We start from the raw sequence: 20,687 nt of genomic DNA, 5'->3' as shown, positions 1-20,687 counted from the left end.
AGATCCACACTCGGTTCCTCATACACACCTGGTAGCTGAGGACTGCCGTTCCCTCAGTCTTTCCAGTTCTTCTGCAAGTGGAGCCCCAAAGAGTCTCTTCCACTGAGAGCAAAGTACTGGCTGCAGCCTCGGCCACCAAAGCTAGGAAGAAAGATGGAAACCAGCAGCATTAGTGGTGGCATACTCAGTAGTTGTTTGCAGTCAGGTATGCATGCTATCTCAGCCAGGTACTCAGAGGAAGGGTTCCCCCTGCCCTCCCCCCTGCCCTTAGTGAAAAAGTCCAAGTTGTACATACACACTGTGATTTGTGACTGCATTCATACCACGGTGCCCTGAAACTCCTCTAGTAGGACCACTCATAATAAAGGAGCTCAAAACTCAGCTGTTCCACAAAGGTGATGCACATGCTTACCACATGCAACAAAAACATGTATCCCCATGTAAAGCAGTGCATGAAGAGTTACACACAGGAGAGAGAAAAATCTGTGCTTTATGGACTATTTGGTTGCTTGGCATGTGTGTCCTGGTTTTGGCTGGGATAGAGTTAATTTTCTTTCCAGCAGCTGGTATAGTTTTATGTTTTGGGTTCAGTATGAGAAGAATGTTGATAACACACTGATGTTTTCATTTGTTGCTAAGTAATGTTTATACCAAGTTAAGGATTTTTCAGCTCCTCATGCCCAGCCAGCAAGAAGGCTGGAGGGGCACAAGAAGTTGGGAGGGGACACAGCCAGGGCAGCTCACCTAAACTGGCCAAGGGAATATTCCATACCATGTGACGTCATGGACAGTATATAAACTGGGGGGAGTTGGCCAGCGGTGGGGAGCAGATCACTGCTCAGGAACTAACTGGTCATCGGTCAGCGAGTGGTGAGCAATTGCATTGTGCATCACTTGTTTTGTATATTCCAATTCTTTTATTATTGTCATTTTATTATTGTTATTATCATTATTATTAGTTTCTTCCTTTCTGTTCTATTAAACTGTTCTTACCTCAACCCACGAGTTTTACCTTTTTCCTTCCGATTCTCTCCCCCATCCCACCGGGTGGGGGGAAGCAAGTGAGCAGCTGCATGCTGCTTAGTTGCTGGCTGGGGTTAAACCACGACAGCACGTAACAACCAGCCTGCCCTATAGTGCATCTGAAATGAAACCAAGACAAGTCTCCCAGCTTCTCACTCTTAAACAGCCTTTGTTCCACTTCTATAGTGACACTCCAAAAACAAGGCTGCATGCCCAGAGCTGGGACCAGCAATACCAAGGGTACTAAAACACTCCGCAATTTTCCAAAGGCATGAAGAATTACTACCCCCACACTTCACAGTTTACACTAAATGAAGGTTAAAACAATTGCTCTGAACTGGTACTGAATTTTCATCTAGCACTCTTCAGACAAAATAAGAACAGTTACCGCTGCAGAGAAAAGCACAATGGGACATCTGGTTTGACATGCTGTTAGAACATCGTTGACCCCTTCTGCTGATTCTTCACAGTCCAAGCTGGCATTAAGCAGGCCCTGGAAGAGGATAAATTACAAGATGACTACACACATGTCTCTGCTGCTTTGAAGTACCTCACTAAGCCATGTGTAAACTAATGAAAAATAACTGTAGGGGTCAGCATGGCCCAGCAAAAGAAGCGTGTGCCCAACAGCTTCTCCTTCCCCCACCAGCTTTGCTGTATTGTATTAAAATTAACCTCTCCCACTACTTCCTCCGGCTACTTCTCTTCATTTTCCTGGGTTACTGCTCTTCTTTTTGTAATTTACACCAATTCTTAAAACAAGGGTACAAATAGCACATCTCATTGCTAAGAATAGCATATAGACTGATACCCTGGTAAAGAAACATCTACTCTGGCTAGCACAGACAATGGAGCAGAATGACAAAAGCAGCAGTTACCCTGAAGAAGTGAGCGGTGATGTCATAGGAGAGTGCATACCCTCTGGAACAGACATTCTTCTGTGGGAAGACAAGGAGAGGAAAAAAATTAATTCCTTCCCTTTTGAATTATGATTTTCTTTAAATATTCTGGGTGTCTGACACAACAGGACTCATAGCACAAAATCACCCTGTGAGATCCTGAGTATCAGTTCAGATTGCAGAAACTTCATTTCTATATAAAGCAATACCACTGACTAGGTAGTGCTTTACAGTCCCAGCAAATCAGATGGCCCTGCTTACCACATGTAGTGGATGGCAGAAGCAGTTTTGATTAACAGTTTTGGAATGAATGGGGGTTTCTGGCTGTGCCTAATATGACAGTGCAAGAGGGCTTGAAAAGGTCAGTCAGGATGAATAAAGAGAAATGATAGCTATCCTCAGAGCACAAAACAGTACCCTGAGGGACCTGGAAGTCAACTGATCTTCCCCCAGGAAGCTGCAGGGATGTTTCTCAATGTTTCTCTAGTGTACGTGATACAGGAGGATGAGCAGGATCTCACTCTACACACAGCAAAGTAGTTTAATGCCCTGGCATGACAGAGAAACTGGAGAACAGCTCATGCTCAATCCCTTACTTCTAGGCCTCCACAGGAACACTGCAGGTTTCTCTCCAACCCACCATCAGCAAACAAAAAGCAGGTGGCACAGAAGGACAACATACCCACACATGAGAGAGCATCCCCAAGGCTGCTGCACGTGCGTGTGCACCAGAGACATATGTTGTCACAAACAACATGACTGGAAAGAACACTCCTACTGCTTGAGAACTGGCCAAGCCACTACCAGGCTACTCTGTCATGACCCACTGGTGATTTTACCCCAGACTGTGCACACCCAGCTCCAACCACTGACATGCTGACTGGCTCCACCCCAGATTTGCCTACACTGTTTCCCAAGGATTCTCTCTCAATAGTGTAAAAAGCCACCACAATTCCAAATGAATGAACCCAAGAGTCACCCTACAGCAGACAGTGCAGAGGGGACCTCTGCAGAGCCAGGGGCTGGAAAGTCTCAAGCATAATGAGTTGAACCTCCCTATACTCTGATATAAGCTAAGTTTGTTTCAAGTTTGGCTGCATTTTAACTCCCGTCCTAAACCCAAGTTTAAGGTCTTTATCTAGAGCAGTTACCAATAAAAAATTATCGTTTGGCTAATGACACATACCAGCTCCAAGTTTACAAAACGAAAAAAGTCTTCGCAGTCCAACATGGTTTTCTTTCCTTTTCGACAAGTCATGATCAAAGCGGATGCAGGGAGCCCTACCAGAATCCTTAGGCAAGGAAGAATAAAAACAAAACTGCAGTTACCATCAAGAGAATCAGAATTCACTCTCAGGGCATGTGCCTTTGATATTCAGGGGAGTTTGAGAGTATGTCAAACATGAGATCTCAAACACGTTGACAGAAACTGCACAAGGAATTTTTCCAGTTGCCCAGAAAAGAACTTGCATTTCAAGGAGATACACACACCACTTCCAAAGATCCTATCAATGGCTCAAAAATGGAAATGCACACCTAGATCACAGCAGCAAATACAGTAATTTAACAATGGTTAACACAAGTGGTGGCATTAAGAGTGTTGCTGCCTGTAAACAGAGTCCATGAAGACATGTGGTCTTTGAAATTCAGTCCACTGCCAAGGGCAACTCACAGCCCAAGATAGCACACTGAAACAGTTAATGCATGTGGGTACCAGGGAATAAATATCTCTTGCACAGTTGTTACCATGACATACAGTGTCATTTTCATTTGCTGTGGAATCAGAGGGGAGGCTACCCGACTGCACAGGTACACACCATAATTGCTTTGAACAGCAGTTTTGTTCAAGGTATTCCCAGTCCTTCAGACCCATGTTTACCTTCTGTGCAGCAGCAGCTCCTGCTGCCTCCATAACTGCTCACCCAAAGCAGAGCTATGTTTTCTGTCTTTCAGTCTTTCCTGAAGAATCTCAAACAGGAAGTGTCTCTGGGCATCCAAGCAGCCAGAAAGCAACTTTCGCCTACACCCCAGCTCTAGCACCATCTCCTAAAGAGGGAGGTGGGGGAAAAACAGTGTTTGTCAGGGCTACACACTAGTTTGCATTCAAACGTTCTATATTTCTCTGAAGTAATAGAAAGATCAATACAAAAAAAATCTCTCTCAATTTCCATGCCTCTGCTCACATGTGAGAACCAAACATCAGCCCTACATACACCGAGGTATTAGGAAATACTTTGACTGGTCAAATTCAAGGATTGAACATACAGCTACACATCAAAGTCTGGAATCACCTGTAGCTTGCAGAGAATATCAGGACTGACTGACATCTTCGACTGGCCACAGCTACCCAGGTCCAACCTGAAATTCAGAGACACACCAGGTAACCAACCCTGTTAGCCCAGGAGAATAACACAATTCAAATAAAGTCAAATGGCTTCAGATGAACATGAAGCTCTAACATTAATGTTCCTTAAATAAGCTGTAGGTGAGACAGCAACCCTTCTCTAAGCCTTCCTCCTTATTTTCCAGCTTCAGCCACTTCCTCAGGGGCACTGATGCTTGTGTGGCCGAACAAATCTGAATACAAATTCAGCTTAAAAAAGACAGACAGACTAGGGACTATCTGTGGCTGCAACCCCAGACCTCCGTCACCTAAAGCAAGATTCTTATGCAAACACTGGTGAGTCATGCAGAGCCACCTCCCAGCTTTCACTTCCAGCCAGACCCATGAGAATGGAATCGCTTCCACAGCTCCATGTAAGGCACAAGCTCACAGCTCCTAGATTGCAAGGTCATTAGCAAAACCATTGCTTCTGCAGAAATGCAAGTCATGACACAGAATACCTTTGCGAGGAATCCAGAATGGTATTGATAATAATGCCACATGCCTTCTCCAGGTCTCCGTCACAGCCACCAGAAGCAGAAGGTGCTGGAAGATACCATTGATAGATGGCCCAATAATGAAAATCCTGTCTGCAGTATTGAAAAGGAGAAGATAGGAAGTCTATCACAGCATCTTAATGGTGCCCTTCCCTTAATGTAAAAGGAAGTTTCCACACCAAGTAGAGTGCAGTGACAAACAAAAGCACCCATATAAGTACAGATACAAAAGTAGTCATCCACCAGACACCACATGTCCTGATGTCAGCCATCTCTTGCTTCCGGAAATGGGGAGGTTTTGTGAAAAGTTATTTGGAAGGACTGCACATGCAGGCCAGAGGTTATTTCAGTGAACTTCCTCAAGTTAAAACACATTCTAGCATTGCTTGAACTCTGAACAAACCAGAGTAGTCAACAGGCATTTGTGTCCTGCAGCAGCTTGTTTATTTACTTCCTGATCTTTAATGCTTTTTCCTAATTTGGGTGGGAAAGACTCTTGAACTATTCCCTTTTCAACAGAGGCCCTCTGCACTTACCTTTCCGAAGCAGAGAGAATATCTTTTTCAGGGTACACTTCCAGCTCCAACAGCAGCCACTCTCTGAAAGACAACTGGGAAAAGCAACTATTTAGGTAAGAGGAAAGACCAGCAAGGCAAGTAACTTGTGCAGAACAGCCACCTTCTTCCCAACATAAAACCCACCTTCACCCACACCAAGACAAAATCCCGTGCAGATTAAGAGATATGAAACAGGAGACATCAACCCAAGGAAGTTCTCCTGCACTGTTTCCCTTGCAAGAAATCTAAACTAAAACCCCACTGGCATTCAAAAATTTACTGAAAGCAAGCCTGTAAAGCATCTCTCACACACCCACCCCTTTGACATTTCCAAACATGCTCATCTTCTTAAAATCTAGATACCAGAATGAACGTATTTTATTAGAAACAAATGCTAAAATGAACAAAGCACCATAGTCAGACAGACTGCTATAAGCATCAAAGAAAGGTTATAATGCAAAGGTATTTTAGCCTTGTACATCAAGCTAGCCAAGCACAAGGAGTCATCTAGTAACGTGACAAATTTCTCTGCACAAAGACAAACTGGTTTTATATGAACTAGGTTAAAAAAAGAAATCCTGTCAAATCAGATACATTGCAAAGATGATATAAAGAGAATAGCTGAGATGTTAACCTGCTTCATAGCAAGGCAGAGCCAAACAATCCAAGATACACAGGTGGTTCAGGAGAACATTGACATTTAGAGAAAGCGCCAAAGAAAGCAAGCTTTTTCAGTTATTTGAGTCACCATCACTTCATATACAGTACACAGTAGGAAGCTAAGGTTCTGGACAGGCCTTTTCTCTACAGTTCCTGATCATTTTCTTACTGATATGGTATTTCTTGTCAGGCTTTCCACTTTTGCAATAGGCAGGACACAAAAGCTTTACCTCTAGTTATCTACTTCTAATCATCACCATCAAAATCTACAGATAACATTGAGCACATAACCTAGCGTCCATGCCATCTTCAGCTGTCAGACCAACTTTTCAGACATTAAGTTTTTACAAGAAGCTTTTTATCACCAATAAGGAAATTGCAAAGGGCAGATCTGAAAAATGAGAATCACAGTGTGAACTTAAGTCATGGAAAAGATTTATACCTGGAGTGCTTTTTCCTTCAAGAGCTCTTGAAAGCGTGCTTGCTTCCATAGACAGAGGCTGGCTCTTTTGTAGTTCAGAGAGGGGCACGACAGGGAACTCCAGATTAGGTCTGTTTTAGCCTCCTCACACAGGATTCCCCGAGCTCCCAAGCTCAGCCGTGGCACGATGTACTGCAGCTAAAACAAAGGCATAAAACCCCTGCACATTTCCACCACAAAAAAAGGCCCAGTGCAACCTCTGGTTGTGTGAAACTGCCAAACAATCAAATACACAAAATGGTAAGATGGGAGGGTACAAAGATGCATTTTTATATAGTTTTCTTTGTACAAGTTGTAGTTGCACAAGGGTCTGCAGCAGGAAATTGAACTGAGACTGATCTTCCCCATAAATAATAGCAAAACTTCTTTCGTTTTACCTTTTTAACAAGGCTAGGAGGAAGCAAGGCACACAAATCTTCACAAGAATAGGATGGAAACTTGCACATAAGGTAAGATGCTGCTGCAGTGCAAAATCTGATAGAGAAAAAGAAAGAACTCCATTATCTCGTTGGTTCAATCATCTTTTCCCACTCATGAAAGTCAAAAGTAAAAACAAAGACTGAGTGTTAAAAATGCTTTTAACCAACATGTCCCAAACCTATTTGCTTCTGGGACCACTTCTATTTATGTGCTTCCAACCCCAAGTACATTAATAGCACAAATTTCAGAATCAGAGACTAAACTAAAACCCTTGACAGCATCCAGTCAGTCCTTCCTCCAGCAGGCAGTACAATCATCAGGATGCTACTTCACACAGGACCACCATCAGCCTGTTTCTCTGTGTAGCGCCTCTGTGCAGCACAAACACCTACATATGCTCTGGAAATCCTCCGCAGGAACACGGGTGCTTTACCAGCACCCCTCCAGTGGCAAACCTAAACCCATCGCCTGGGGAAGCAAGGACGTGGTGGAGGCATGATCTCACCTCATGCAGAAGGCAAACGACTCTTCTGTCCTGCACACTAGCAAGCAGTTCCAGTACTCCGAAATGGAAAGGACCTTTTCAGAAACAGGCTCAGAAATCCCACAACTGGCTTTCACTTCAGGAATTAAAGCTCTGCATTCACTTAAGTGGATCACAAAAGCTGCTAGTCCTAAAATGTGAGCATCATTCAGGGAAGGACCCTGCAAGCCAAACCATTAGTAAAGAACCAAAGAGAGAGACATTTCATTTGTAACAAAACAACCTTTCTCAGAAAAAACTCAGAATTAATCAAGTAGCAGAACAGTGCTTCTGCCCATTTCTTAATTCAGTGCAGTGATATCAATTTAGCAGATGAGAGGCACCAGTTACATTAAACATGTTCTTGTTTCCCTGAAATTGTGCCACTAGCTTTGATCAACCTGAAGCAAAATTTGTACATTTCTGTAAAACAATAATTTTGAGCAACTAGCTGTAAATTCAGCCCACAGAATTTGAGCCTCTCAAGGCTTTTTAGCTTCTATGACAGCTAATGTAGCCTATCAGCCTTTTCATTTCACCTTTTCAATATCACGGTGTAAAGAAAATAAAACCAACAGTTCTCTAAAAGAAAACCATGCACTGCTGCACCCCAGACTTGGGGTCTTACTTTTATTTTTAAAAGGGGTGTACAAGTAAAATATTCTATGTGAAAGCTTGGGAATTAAGCATTCTACTATTTTCTTTTGGCTCTGTTCATAAACTTGCATTTTAACAGAAGTTAAAATAAGCATCTCAGAATGCATTAACCTTCTACAGTAGTATTTCTGTAGGGAAATGTTCAGCTCACATTCCTAAGAGCAAGCCCATACTATTTGTCCAAAATGAGGATTTTTTTTTTTTTGTCAGGGGGGCTTTTTTTTTTTTTTTTTTTTTTTTTGGAAGCCTGAGAATTAATGAAGTCCCTTCACAGTGCGGTCCAGACAGGTACATACCCCACAGCTCAGGAAATGGAGGTAGGATAGCCTTTAGCACACTATAACCATATGATTCATGGTTGGAAAACTAACCTGATGATAAATAAGCTGGCAGAGCCTGCCCAGAAGGGCAGGTAAAAGATTCCTGTGTCCACACATCATCTTCACAAACAAGGAAAGACATGGTCCCTGCCTGCAGAAGGTAAAAAACACATGCTCATTTTACTGCTTCTTTTTACCCCCAATACAGGAAGAGGTATTTAAAAATGCTTAAACACACTGAACCTGAGCCATACTTGTCTGTAAATACAGGACAATTATCATTCCATTTATAGGCCCAAAGGAAGTGTCACTTTTGGACTATCTCAACAGAGGAGCCCTACGAGGGCATGAACTCCACCAGTGCTCTGCCTCAAATACTTGATACTATATAGTCAAAGAGGTGTTCAGTAAGAGATGACAATAAGGAAAGGAGGAAGCTGCCTGGGGCACAGACAGCTTTTTTTCAGACAGGGAGCACAAGGTAAACAGAGGCAGAGCAATAAATGGGATCAAAAAACAAAGCAAGAGCAAAAAGGAATTAATATAAGGTCCTGTTGCAAAACAGAGGAAGGGACAGAGGGAGGGACTTTCCCACCCAGATGACAGAAATAAACATCCTCAGAGGAGATTGGATGGGGAGCTGGGTTTAGAAACAATTTCCTGGGACACTCTTGTTTATCACAACTACTTTCCAGCACAGGTTTTCAATATAGATTGATCTGCTCCAGGGCAGAAGTGTAAAAGAGAGGGAAAGACGCACTGGTTGCCAAAGCATGCTGCACTACAGAGAGGCAGCCACCTAGTTCAGTACTGTCAGCAGCTGGGATTACAGGCAGCTTGTCAGTACATTGCTGTTTTCCAACAAAGCGATTTTCCCCTGAAATGTGGGCCATAATGTTATCAATTAATATGTATAATATGATTGAAATAACCAGGGAACTGCTAATGTACTGTATACAGCCCCAATCAGTTAATATTTAAAATAGGGAAACAATAACTAGACATGATTTAGGGTTTAGGAACTAACTATTAGACAATGTGGCTTTATGTTTATGTCAGAAAAGGGAATGGATTGTGGTCTGGTCAATAAACTTTGAAGAACCACTTGGAACTGCCAAGACAGAGTAAGAAATAGGTAAAAGGTAATTCCTACAGGAGGAGATGGTGACCACCGACTCATTGACCACCTACTCAAATGATACCACCTACTCAAAAGAAGACAATGAAGGAAGGAAGGAAGACAGAGTCTGTGCACTAATCTACAGGAGAGGCGAAGAAGAACGAACCAATCATTAAGGGTAATAATAATGAATATGTATTTCTTAAGTTTATAAATATAGGAATTTTTGAGACAAAGGTGTGCTGTCTTGAGACAGGCACCCATTCATGCGCATCAATGAAATTAATTTGAAAATACCTCGAGACTGTGTTATTGGCTTGCACACCAGGTAAACGAACCCCGTTTGAGGGACAACAATAACGTTTACAGACTTCTGTTACAACATGAAAGAGATGGCTATTAATAGAGTCCTTCCAGTGGCAGAGGAGCGCTACCTCTCCCTCCTCATACAGGCCAGAATCAAACTGAGTCACTTGAATCACTTCCAGGGGGAAGAGGGGATGGGAGGCAGCTAGAAGGTGTATCATGCTGCTATTCCTGTGCCTGCAGCATTAGACTTTATGCCTCACTCATTTCACACTAGATATGGCATTAGGGATGAAGGCTGAATGCGCCAAAAGCACTGAACGTGCCAAAAAGACACCCCGAAGACACATCAGTGCTCACTGTCAAAAGACAAGCATTCTCCTCCCCCGATCTCTAGTATCAGCCAGCAAATAATTGCTGGACAAAAAGAATTTGCTCCATTCCCCACCATTCAGCTGAAAACGCCAACCTGAGCACGTAGTATCTGTGGAAAGTTTTTATATGTTGTCACAGAGCCAAATGCCACCTTTTTCCAAAGGGATCAGTAATGACAGAGGAGTAACATATTTTATTTACACATATACATCAAAGCACATTAGTTCTTAGATTACAGAATACTCAGGATAAAGCAGCCTGCAATTGCCAGCCTGGTATAGTGGGTATTAACAACCACAAGTCCCTCCTCACCCCTGGACAAGTGTTAGAATTCTAGCGTATTAATGAGTTTTGATTTCCCCACTCTTTCACTTGCATCTTACCTGTCGGGAGGGTTAAAATAGGAAGCAGCTATTAGGTTTTGGCAGAACGATGTCAGCAGAAGATCAACAACCTGGAATAAGAGACCCACTGGTAATTCCTACTTGTTGGGCTGGATATCTAGATCCAGTTTTGTGCTGCATGTGTGTGTGTATATATATATATATAATGTTTCCCAACATTAAAACAAGGCAATGAATTGGTTAGTGACATTCACTGCAAGTTGTACAGATCCACTGGCACTAAGAAGAGATGGAAAGTTAAGCCTGTAACAGCCCAGGAATGATCCCAGCACACAACAAATATCTAGACAAGCCTGGTGAAGAAAGCCTAGCTCATCACAGGACTGCTCTGATAGAATATATCTCTAGATCTCGCCACCAGACACCCAACAACTTCCAGGAGGTTAAAACATATGCATAGTCTGTGCACAAAGTAGACAAAAGGAGAAGAGTATTTCCTGTTCTCCACAGACAAAGCAACCTTTCACAGGGACTATCCAGATGCATTTTTACCTACTCAACCCCACTAGTTTCTCACCCAAAGCCAGATGGTACTCACACTCTGATGGCTGGGTTCCAGCCTGGGGGCAGAAATATCAACTTGGATTGGAGAATTCAAAGTAGCAGCTTCATTCTCATGACTGCTGTGACCCAAGATGTTTGTGAGTCTGTCAGAAATCACTGCAATCTGTGCTGGCACATCTGCAGGAAGGTAACAGGAGAGGAGGAGAACCAGGACAGAAGTCATGAAAGATTTTACAGCTCCACATAAGAGGAAGAAGTGAAATATATACTCTAATTGATCAGAGCCCAAAGCATGTTATGAAAAGCTTTAATGAGCAAAAAATGTTAGCTGGAACACAGCGATCATCATCTTCATTTTAGAAGACAGCATTGTTTTTTCCCAGTACTACTACCAACACACATCAAGAATAGTTTTTCACACCAGAAAGGAAACAGCCTTCAAAAGGGGGCCCAAGTCACCAGGCAAGTCCCAGGAATGGGGCTGCCAATCTTGGCAAAGATCAGGGTGGTACCAAGTGATCATCACAAAGATGCAGACCTTAAGTTCTGAACTCAAGCATGGGAAATACGTCAGATATTAAAATATATATATATTCATAGCTGGAAGGATTATACAGATCTGAAAGATTACCATCTTAAGGTACCAGCAGCAAGTACTGCTGCTGCTTTGGCTAGCATTAGCCACATTTTATTAATGCAGTTTTTGTAACAGTCAATTATGGGTAGTTATAACTTGCCTTCCTGCATACCTTTGTATTTAGCCTGGTCCACAATCAGTGTCCTTAGTTCAGCCAGTTCAGCCTTCAGCTGCTCAACAGGCTCTTTGGAATGGCTGGTCTCTACTTTTGATTCATCTAGACAAGTAAGAGAGAAATGCAACACATCATCCTCACCCTTGTGCGGTACATCAGTTCATAAAATGCATTCAGCAATTTCTGCACACATTTTCTGTAGAAGCAGTATTTACTTTTCTGTAAGCTATAACAGATCCCCAAACCGTCAATCTGCCACATATATAGCTTTGTTTTTACATTCAAAATGTGCTATTTGATTAATCATTTATGAGTTTATGCCTAGTTTCAGAAAGGAATTCAGTTTTTAAAGACAAGAGGCAAAAGAATTCTCCTTTCAGAGTTCCCTTCCTACTCACTTTAGCTCTCTGCCCCTTACAGAAACATTTGCTGACCTCAAAAGACTGGAACCAGTCTCAAAACACAGAGACAGACATTACAGCGTGAATACTACCTCATCAGCTTCTCCTCAAGCCCAACACCATGCAACATCTCCAGATGTTACATGTTAGTCTATTCTGTTTTTTGTTTAAAAGAAGAAATAAAAGGAAATTCCTTTTACCACTAGAAAGAGAGTGCCACCAGCAACAAGCTGCCACAGCACAGCCCCAAAAACCACCCGTACAGTTCGTTAGACAGGAACAGCATCTTGTACATGGGCCAGAAATAACTCAACCATGAACAAGAGCAGTAAATAACAAAGGTTAAATTAATACTTGTTATAAACACACTGTAAAGCAACAAGGTGTTAGGAGACTGCTGAGTCACTTTTATGTGCAAGAATGAGCACTAACGAACAGGGCAGGCTTACAGCTGACCAATACTCAGTCCTGCCCTAAATCCAGCCTCTGTGCAAGAGCCCCAGGGATGGATTAGGATGCAGAGGATGGGATTAGGACGCAGATCAGGCCGATCAGGATACAGGGGACACAGCTCAGCTTAGGACATGCCACTAGAGGTCACTGGCAATTCAAGGACTCCTGCAGAGCCCTGGCTGCCCGTTGGGAATCGGGCCGATCCCGGCACACAGGGATCCTTCATCCCTGCCGGTTGCCAGGACAACCTCCGCAGCCAGACTGCTGCACATCTGCGGTTCCCCAGGACTGCTTTGTCACGCCTCTCGAGCTACAGCATCTCCAGAAAGCTTCAGACGCCCAAAGTGCCCTGAGCAGGAGTCAATCACAGATCCGTCTCTGTACAGAGTACACTTATCGCCACCACACTCTGGGAATGATCTCTGCTCGCTAGCCTGACCTTTTCATGTCGTATAAACCTGTGGTGAGGATGTTGCCCGTTTGAAGATACGTTTGAAACACTCATTTACTGAAAGAGATAGGAGAGCTCATTAAATATCTATTACACTGACACACACTGCACCAGTAACGTGGCTACAGTGATGGGACCCGAAATTAGTGGGGCCTTCCCACCCAAACACATGTAAACTATGCACTGTGATCCCTTTGCCGCTGGCTCCATCCCTAGCCCCTCCCGTTTCCCCAGATCTCAGTCACGCACAGTAATCCATTGTTAAAAGAGGATGATGGTGAGTTCAGGCAGCCCAAGTGCCATTACGCAAGGGATCAACACAGCAGGTTCACACCCCAGGCTAGCCAGAGCTGAGAAGCATTCAAGCTGCAAACGCTGATTCATGGAGATGTATTTGAGCTAGATTTAAATCAGCTAGCTCAGGCATCATTTGCAGCCTCAGCACAGAGCTACGCATGGACTGCAAAAATCCCACCCAAGCAGGATAGGCAGAGAAAGTCATTACGAGAGTAACTATTTAATACCTCAATAAGACATAAAGAACATACACATATTTACGTATAGATTAAAGACCTAATCAGCGGTAACTTTTTGAAAATTTTCAATTCAGGAGGGCACCAATGGAAAAATTAACTTTTCTTCAAACTGATCCATAAGTAAATGTCATATTTTTTTACCTTGTAACATTTTCTCTTTCATAGCACAACAGGCTTGCATGTATGTGGAGTACAAGTTTGAGGGTATTTTATCAGCGCTATAATAATTTAAAAAAAAAAAAAAGAAAAAAGAGACATTTATTATACTGCATAACCACATTCAAACTTCAGCTTTATTAAATATAAGCATAAACAACAGCTATGCTATGAAATGTAATTACAGAGGCTCCAAAGCATACTGAGCATCTGAAGCATTTTTTAATCATCATCTGACATGAGGGCCAGAAATTTATATCCAAGGCTTTCATAGCAAGTATTATACATGTGTAACACACACTACACAAAAACAATACTATGTATATCATTAATGCATGTATTAATACCTATTTCATATATAGTACGTGTCTAAGATCACATAAGAGTGTAAGTTATATGACACGCAGTATTCACACATCTAAAACACTAACGTGATGGACACCAAAAAGTTTTACCTCTAACACTTGCTGGGCAGGCATTCAATACTAAAAACATATTACGTGAGGCTTCCTAGAACTCAGCTGCTCCTCTTACAACTTTAATTTAAAAGAAAAAATCCAGTCTTTTTTAGAGTCAGGCTGGAATGACAAGGCAGAGCCAAATGCCTCATTTGTAGGCAGCGTTGCAAATATTTTTTCTTCATGATAGGCTACAGAGGAATTAGTGGATTTAAAATAAAGCTGTTCCTGCAGTGCAGAAAAGCACTTTTAAACATGCACACAGGACAATCATGAGTTCTGAGAGGGCCTGCGTTCTCCTGAGGCATTATCCTGGTGTCCCATAAGAGCAACTCAAAGCATTAACAGACATTTAAGTTTCATCTTCCACTTCTCCCATATCCTCTCCCAAAGAGAGGAGAGCTTTTCACGGGGGGGGGCTCGTATTCCTGGTGAAATTTTATATTCAGCAGTATCCTCCAAAGTTTGCATAAAAACATATCTGGCCTGCAGTCAGAGGGCTGCATGGGACTACTTCTAGATAATGGTTTCACAGTGGCTAGAGGACTAATTACAGAACTGAAGACATTCACCTATACAGATAAGCTACCCATCCACAACCTGCAAGCCACAAGCCTGGCCACAAAGCCCTGCCAAGAGGGTTAGCCAACACGCAGGGTTTTGTAAACAAGGTGTCAAAGCCTCCAATAATCTGATGTAAAGTCAAATGTTCTGAAGAGAAAGTCCAGAAGCACAGAAAAAAAACACTGGGAAGTCTCAATACCTCTTTAAAGAATCTATAAAAGCCATGCGTGCATCTGGGGTTTTAGGGAGCTGCAATAGAAAAACAGGCAGGTTAGGCACAAATTACCTGTCTACAAACACACATCTAGATGGGAGGATCAAAAAAAAGCCCAAACCAAACACTAACCACACGTGGCCTCAGCAAAGCAGGAAGAAACCAGGAAGTATAATATGGTCGCCTGAAAATACTGAGACAGAAAACAAATATAGCAAAATATTAACAATGTCAAAGCTGCAAAGTACCATTTTGTTACCTCAAGAATTAATTTGGCTCCTGCAAATAAGAAATATTCATGGTAGCATGAATAACCACAGACAAATCAAGTTCAGATTAACCAATAGTTATTCATTTCTTTAATTTTGCTTTTTATTTATTATAACAATTGTGCACTTCTCTTGCAGGTGTGAATATGCCTTTTACTCTCTGCACAAATAACCTCTATTTAGATGACTACTGAGGAAGTAGATAACATGGGGAGAATTTCCCAAAACCTCCTTTGCTCACATTCTCAATTTTTCTTGTTTTGTTATTTTGATTTGGACTTGACTTTTATTATTATTATTATAGCTGAAAACAAAAAGAGTCAGAAGCACACGGTACCTGGCTTCTATCACAGATGTTGGGATCTTCCTTGTGTTTTCAAATATCTGAAGGGCCTTTTCAACGTCACGAAGTGCCTGGCCCTGGGGCTGGCTCACACAAGTAACAATTAGAGAAAGATATTGTGAGAACTCAAGGACAACGATAATCTTCCCTCCTTATTTTTTCAGGGTTAGTAACAGTTGTCTGTGCTGTGAAGGGAAGTGACTGAACAAACACAACTGAATAACAAGAACTACCTGATACAGAGCAAAACTGCAGGATGGAGAAACCAGCCTGAACCATCAGCCTGCCTCGATAACGCTGTTATAAATAACAGCTATTCTGGGTCAGCCCAAAGGTCCATGTTGTTCTGTATGCACCTCCTACAGCAACTCCAGCAGATACTCCTGCTTAACATCACATTGTTTATTCAATTGTCCCCCACGGGGACAGTATATTTTCTGTTCTGGATTTGGTATATTGTTATTCTATTTTAGTTAGTACATTTGGAATTAAGACCCATAATCTTTGCTTGCAGCCCATGCTACTACACTCCAGGCAGAGGGACTGCCACCCCGGGTTTCTCTTGTTCGAGCCGTAAGACAGCTTAAGACTGCAACAACCCGGGCCAGTTTCTCAACAAACAGATCAGACTTGGAAGAAATTAAATTAAATCTTCACTTATGACTTTCAGTTCATCACAGAACTAGATTTCATCGCAGTACATTCAACTACCTTGTCACCAGCCTGTATTTCATGTACTCCAGCTAACTGACTGTATAAATGAGGCCCCCTAGACTGCCATACTTGTGATCAATATATAGGAAGGAGCAATAGAGCCAAATGCTTCCTTATCAACTACTGTCGTTACCCAAAACTTATCATGAACCACAGTGTGAAACTGCAGACTGTAGATTCCCTCCCCAAATCTCCTTTAAATATGAACACTTTGAAAACACCACCAAATAGATGATATGCTGTACTGAAAAGAATCAAAATACATATAAAATGCTTTCCTACATGATCAAATCATTGGGAGCAAAGCCATAGAGGGAAGTGTCACTATTGTAACATGCTGGTCAATCAGCAGAGCTAATGCAGCCCCAGTTCCTGCAAACCTGTGCTCTGCATCCCCACACCATACAACACCATTAGATCTCCCTTTGTCCCTTAAATCCTCCCCCACAGAATCTTCCATTTATTTTCTATACTCCACAGTACAGGATGGGCAAGAGGTAACCAGCACTTTCCTGCTTCAAACAGCAGGTGCTGACTGGATGGCTAATGTAGGTGCTGCTTGGCCAGTAGCTAGCTGGCTAATTGCTGAGTTCCCCTGCGGCATCATCACGGAATACTCATCGCAGTTTGTTTGTCCTCTGTGTAAGTCTAGTTTTCATGAAATCTGGGGAAGCGGTTGCATATTTATGGCCGCTAACCCCTCTGTCTTAAAGCTGGAGAAGATTTGGCAGCATGCTCAAACTTGGTAGGAATGGCAGACAGGTGGATAACCTAAGCTCTTTTGCAGAGGAAAAGGGGCATCACTGATGAGAAAACTGTTAGACAGACCAGCAGTACCTGCACAGATTCATCTGTGGAAGACAAGTCTTCATAGAGCCCCATATCTTCTATAGCAACCTGTGTGAGGTTAGAGAGATGCATATGGTCGCAACACAGCTATTATTTTGACAGATCCAGAAAGAACTCTTCTCAAAGAGACAAATTTTACTAACCTTAAGGTCAGCCAGTCTGGTTTTAGCCAGAGTGATGTACTCCAACAGAATGGACCGATGTTTTGTTGGCACAAAAGGCGGGTACATTATATGGACCTGAAGTGTGCAATTCACAAGATTTGCCATTTTTACAGGAAGTTTAGTGTAAAATTCCAGTTATGTTTACCACCAGAGATGTTATTGCTTGTTTTAAGATAAGCCACTTTCATGGCAACTGACATGCAATTTTTCCCAACAACAACAAACAAAATCCCTGAAGTGCTTAAATTTAAACTCCATGAGAGGAATTCTCCTTCTTGTCAAGTAAATAAAAGAATTTTTACTTCCTTATTTCAGGGAGAAAAGGTTTTAAATAATGTATCAGAAGTAATGCAGTTACTATAACAATATTAACAATATGCTGAACCTAGTCAGACATGTAACGCAATTACTATAATAACAATAATAATAAGCTGAACCTAGTCAAAGGCACAAGTATGTTCACTTTGGAGCAGTTCTGTATCAGTCTTTAGAAAACCATCTCTATTAGCATCTTCTGACCTTCAAGTACGGCGCTGCTTCAAAGGGCACTAGCTCTGACAAGAACTCAAAGAGGAAGACCAGAGCTTTCTTACTGCTCCCGTGGTGACCACCAGAGCTCCCAAAGGAAGCCTGAAACAGGGGAAAAAGACAATGCAGCCTTTCAGTGTGGAGAGAATCCCCATCCCAGCAATGCCGTAACTCAGCACACAAATCCCAGACATCTGTTACAGATACCTGCTTTCTGTCAAGAGAGTCTTTCTGGAGAATAGGCTCCAGAGAAAGTTTATAGAAATCTCTATGGAAGTTTTCTTTGAGTTTCTTTGTCCAGTTTCCAGAAAGCCTGCCATGTCATGCTCAAAGTTTGTTCTGACACACTACCATGAGAACTCTTAGAGGAGTTAAACAAGGCAAGACCAAAATGCACCAAAGGATTGAGATTCATGAGGGAACCACAAATCTGCCAGTTTCTACACAGCTTTATCTGAGCATTTCAATGAAAATAAGCCAGTCTGAAACTATACAGAACATCAGCAGTTTACCTTTTGATACATCCTGAACACTCTATCAGCAAAGGCTGAGCTTAGATTTGCAAACTCATAAAAAGGAATTTACAGGTTTAAATTATGTGGAGATTTGCATACCTAAAATACCTACATGTTTATAACTAAAAGCTAACAACCAATTATCTATAAGGTCAAACACAGCAATTACAGCTGCATGCAAACATCCAGGAAATAGGAATGCTTCATCTGCAATAACCTACAACTTATGCAAGAACAACAGTGTTGGTTATCAAGATACTGAAGTACATCCAAGATTATGAGTACAACAGGAATTACATGTCTGCATTCCTGACAAGTAACTAGAGAACAAGATGGACTTAGAAGATGAAAGAAGGGAAAACCAAAAGAAAGCCAAATAAATATATTCTTTGCAGACACAAAGGCAGTAATAAATATTAAATCACTCCTAATACCAATACAATCACTTGTTACTCTTTTCCGCACACACACCACCCCCTCACCCCCCTCTAATTCCTGGCTATCTGGTCTGAAACTAGGCTTTTGCTGTGCAGCAGAACATTCCTTATGCACAGGTTTCTCATACTTAAAACAAAGATTACCAGTCAGGCCTCATCTAGACTTACCTTAAACCATTCAGAGTAAGGCATGAACACAGCAGGGCCCTCTAGAGCAGCCTGACGAGCTATCAGGAATGCAGTGATCATATTTTCCATATCATAATTCTCAAAGGCCTTTATCAGGAGATGTCTCAGTAGATCTAGAAACATAAAACAATAACCTCAGACTTTGCTCTTGACAACTGTGCTGTAATTTTCTACAGTAAATGAAGACAAATACCTGTGATAAAACATCTGCCACATAAAGAAGGATTTGTATTGCAGCTTGGGGAACCTTTGGGACTCATTTATATTTTTTCATGCACTTTTAACAGTCAAATACTCTAGGATTTCAACCTGCAAGAACTGCAGGGAGTCCAGCAATGAGATAATCAGCAAGAAACTCTAACAAACAAGGTCTGCTAGCAAAAGTGAGATAGAAGAACTAAGCTTCAGTAATCACTACTCCAATTAATAATGAAGGTAATTATCAAATAACCACTCTTAGCTGTACAGTATGTTTAAGAAGTGTCAGGCACAAGGCCTGGCATTCGCATCGCCTCTGACACGGAATTTCTGAATGGAAAAATCAGATTTTCTGCTGTTCTTTTCCGTGCAGGAATCTCAAAACAGCAACTATGAATGACTATGCTGCTACACCAGTCAGCATGGTTTCCCTCTAAAGTACCTGAGAAGCAACAAGTACACATTAGCTTGCAGGCTTGCCATTACTTACTTACCTTTGAACGGCTGCTCAGCCTCAGCCTGACAGACTACCAGCGTGGAAACACAGGACAGGACATGCTGCCAGTTCACTTCATGAGTCTCCAGGACTTGCTGCAGCTGGCAGATCAACTCCTTTGCACTGAATGCCATGAACATCTGGAAGAGCAATAGCAATTCATTTTAGCTATGATATACAGCCACTCATAAAGTGAAATATACTGTCAAGATTAACATGCAGATGTCTTTTGCAAGACTCCTGAAAAAGCTATCCTGCGTGCATCTTTTGCTTCAGCTTTCCAGGGCTAGATATCATCCTGGCTTGGAACCAGCATTGGCTAAAATAAACAGTAATATTCCAGTTCTTTCAGCAGTCATGTCATATTCTGTAACAGTGAAAATTCACATCTTCATTTGTTATCTTTGTTCTCATTAAGAGCTTTGCACAAACAAAAATCCCTGTAGTACTTTTTCTTCATGCTTCCTCCTGCCTACAATTTCTGGCAGCTGGTTCAGATTCTGTAGCTGGAATGCACTAGTTCTAAATAATCTCACTTCAGATATTTCAATGAATATAAACCCAACATAAAGTTCTCTTTGTGAAACCAGGAAGACATACTTTGCGGTACAAGGTAGTAAGCAGTGAACAAGTTCTTGTAAAGCTCCACTCTTTCTGCATATGGATGGCATCAGACACTGTACCCAGAAAAAGAAAAGTTTACTCTTTAGCAATAGGTTTTAAAATACACCCAAAATGCATGATTTAACCACACAAGACTTCCCTTGGGCTTTGGCAACCAGATATGTTAAAAACTGCTCACTGAAATCCTCTCTCTCCAATTTGTCTTTGGAACACGGACTGTGGCAACAAGGACCGTGCCATTTCACTA

At 42.0% G+C, this 20,687-nt stretch overlaps 1 protein-coding gene across 1 annotated transcript in view; it reads right to left on the bottom strand.

Annotated features, from left to right (window-relative positions):
• FANCA (Fanconi anemia, complementation group A) overlaps positions 1 to 20,687 on the bottom strand; it is a 39,453-nt gene that overhangs the window by 6,360 nt on the left and 12,406 nt on the right. The window contains exons 12-36 of the mRNA XM_010579696.1: positions 20,417 to 20,493; positions 19,815 to 19,956; positions 19,102 to 19,235; positions 17,973 to 18,083; positions 17,433 to 17,528; positions 17,278 to 17,337; positions 15,721 to 15,809; positions 15,247 to 15,307; positions 15,100 to 15,149; positions 13,864 to 13,940; positions 11,879 to 11,983; positions 11,164 to 11,306; positions 10,605 to 10,675; positions 8,472 to 8,571; positions 7,426 to 7,625; positions 6,878 to 6,974; positions 6,462 to 6,638; positions 5,339 to 5,412; positions 4,767 to 4,895; positions 4,214 to 4,280; positions 3,802 to 3,968; positions 3,109 to 3,214; positions 1,902 to 1,961; positions 1,412 to 1,516; positions 29 to 141 (exon numbers count right to left, since the gene is read on the bottom strand). Of these exons, the coding sequence (XP_010577998.1) occupies positions 29 to 141; positions 1,412 to 1,516; positions 1,902 to 1,961; positions 3,109 to 3,214; positions 3,802 to 3,968; positions 4,214 to 4,280; positions 4,767 to 4,895; positions 5,339 to 5,412; positions 6,462 to 6,638; positions 6,878 to 6,974; positions 7,426 to 7,625; positions 8,472 to 8,571; positions 10,605 to 10,675; positions 11,164 to 11,306; positions 11,879 to 11,983; positions 13,864 to 13,940; positions 15,100 to 15,149; positions 15,247 to 15,307; positions 15,721 to 15,809; positions 17,278 to 17,337; positions 17,433 to 17,528; positions 17,973 to 18,083; positions 19,102 to 19,235; positions 19,815 to 19,956; positions 20,417 to 20,493 (2,611 nt within the window). The remainder of the gene's footprint in view (positions 1 to 28; positions 142 to 1,411; positions 1,517 to 1,901; positions 1,962 to 3,108; positions 3,215 to 3,801; positions 3,969 to 4,213; positions 4,281 to 4,766; positions 4,896 to 5,338; positions 5,413 to 6,461; positions 6,639 to 6,877; positions 6,975 to 7,425; positions 7,626 to 8,471; positions 8,572 to 10,604; positions 10,676 to 11,163; positions 11,307 to 11,878; positions 11,984 to 13,863; positions 13,941 to 15,099; positions 15,150 to 15,246; positions 15,308 to 15,720; positions 15,810 to 17,277; positions 17,338 to 17,432; positions 17,529 to 17,972; positions 18,084 to 19,101; positions 19,236 to 19,814; positions 19,957 to 20,416; positions 20,494 to 20,687) is intronic.

Source organism: Haliaeetus leucocephalus, unplaced genomic scaffold (genome assembly GCF_000737465.1).
Source record: "Haliaeetus leucocephalus isolate CR32 unplaced genomic scaffold, Haliaeetus_leucocephalus-4.0 Scaffold668, whole genome shotgun sequence".
NCBI lineage: Eukaryota > Metazoa > Chordata > Aves > Accipitriformes > Accipitridae > Haliaeetus > Haliaeetus leucocephalus.
Note: the sequence above shows the minus strand (reverse complement) of the source record. Positions and strands in the feature narration are given on the sequence as shown.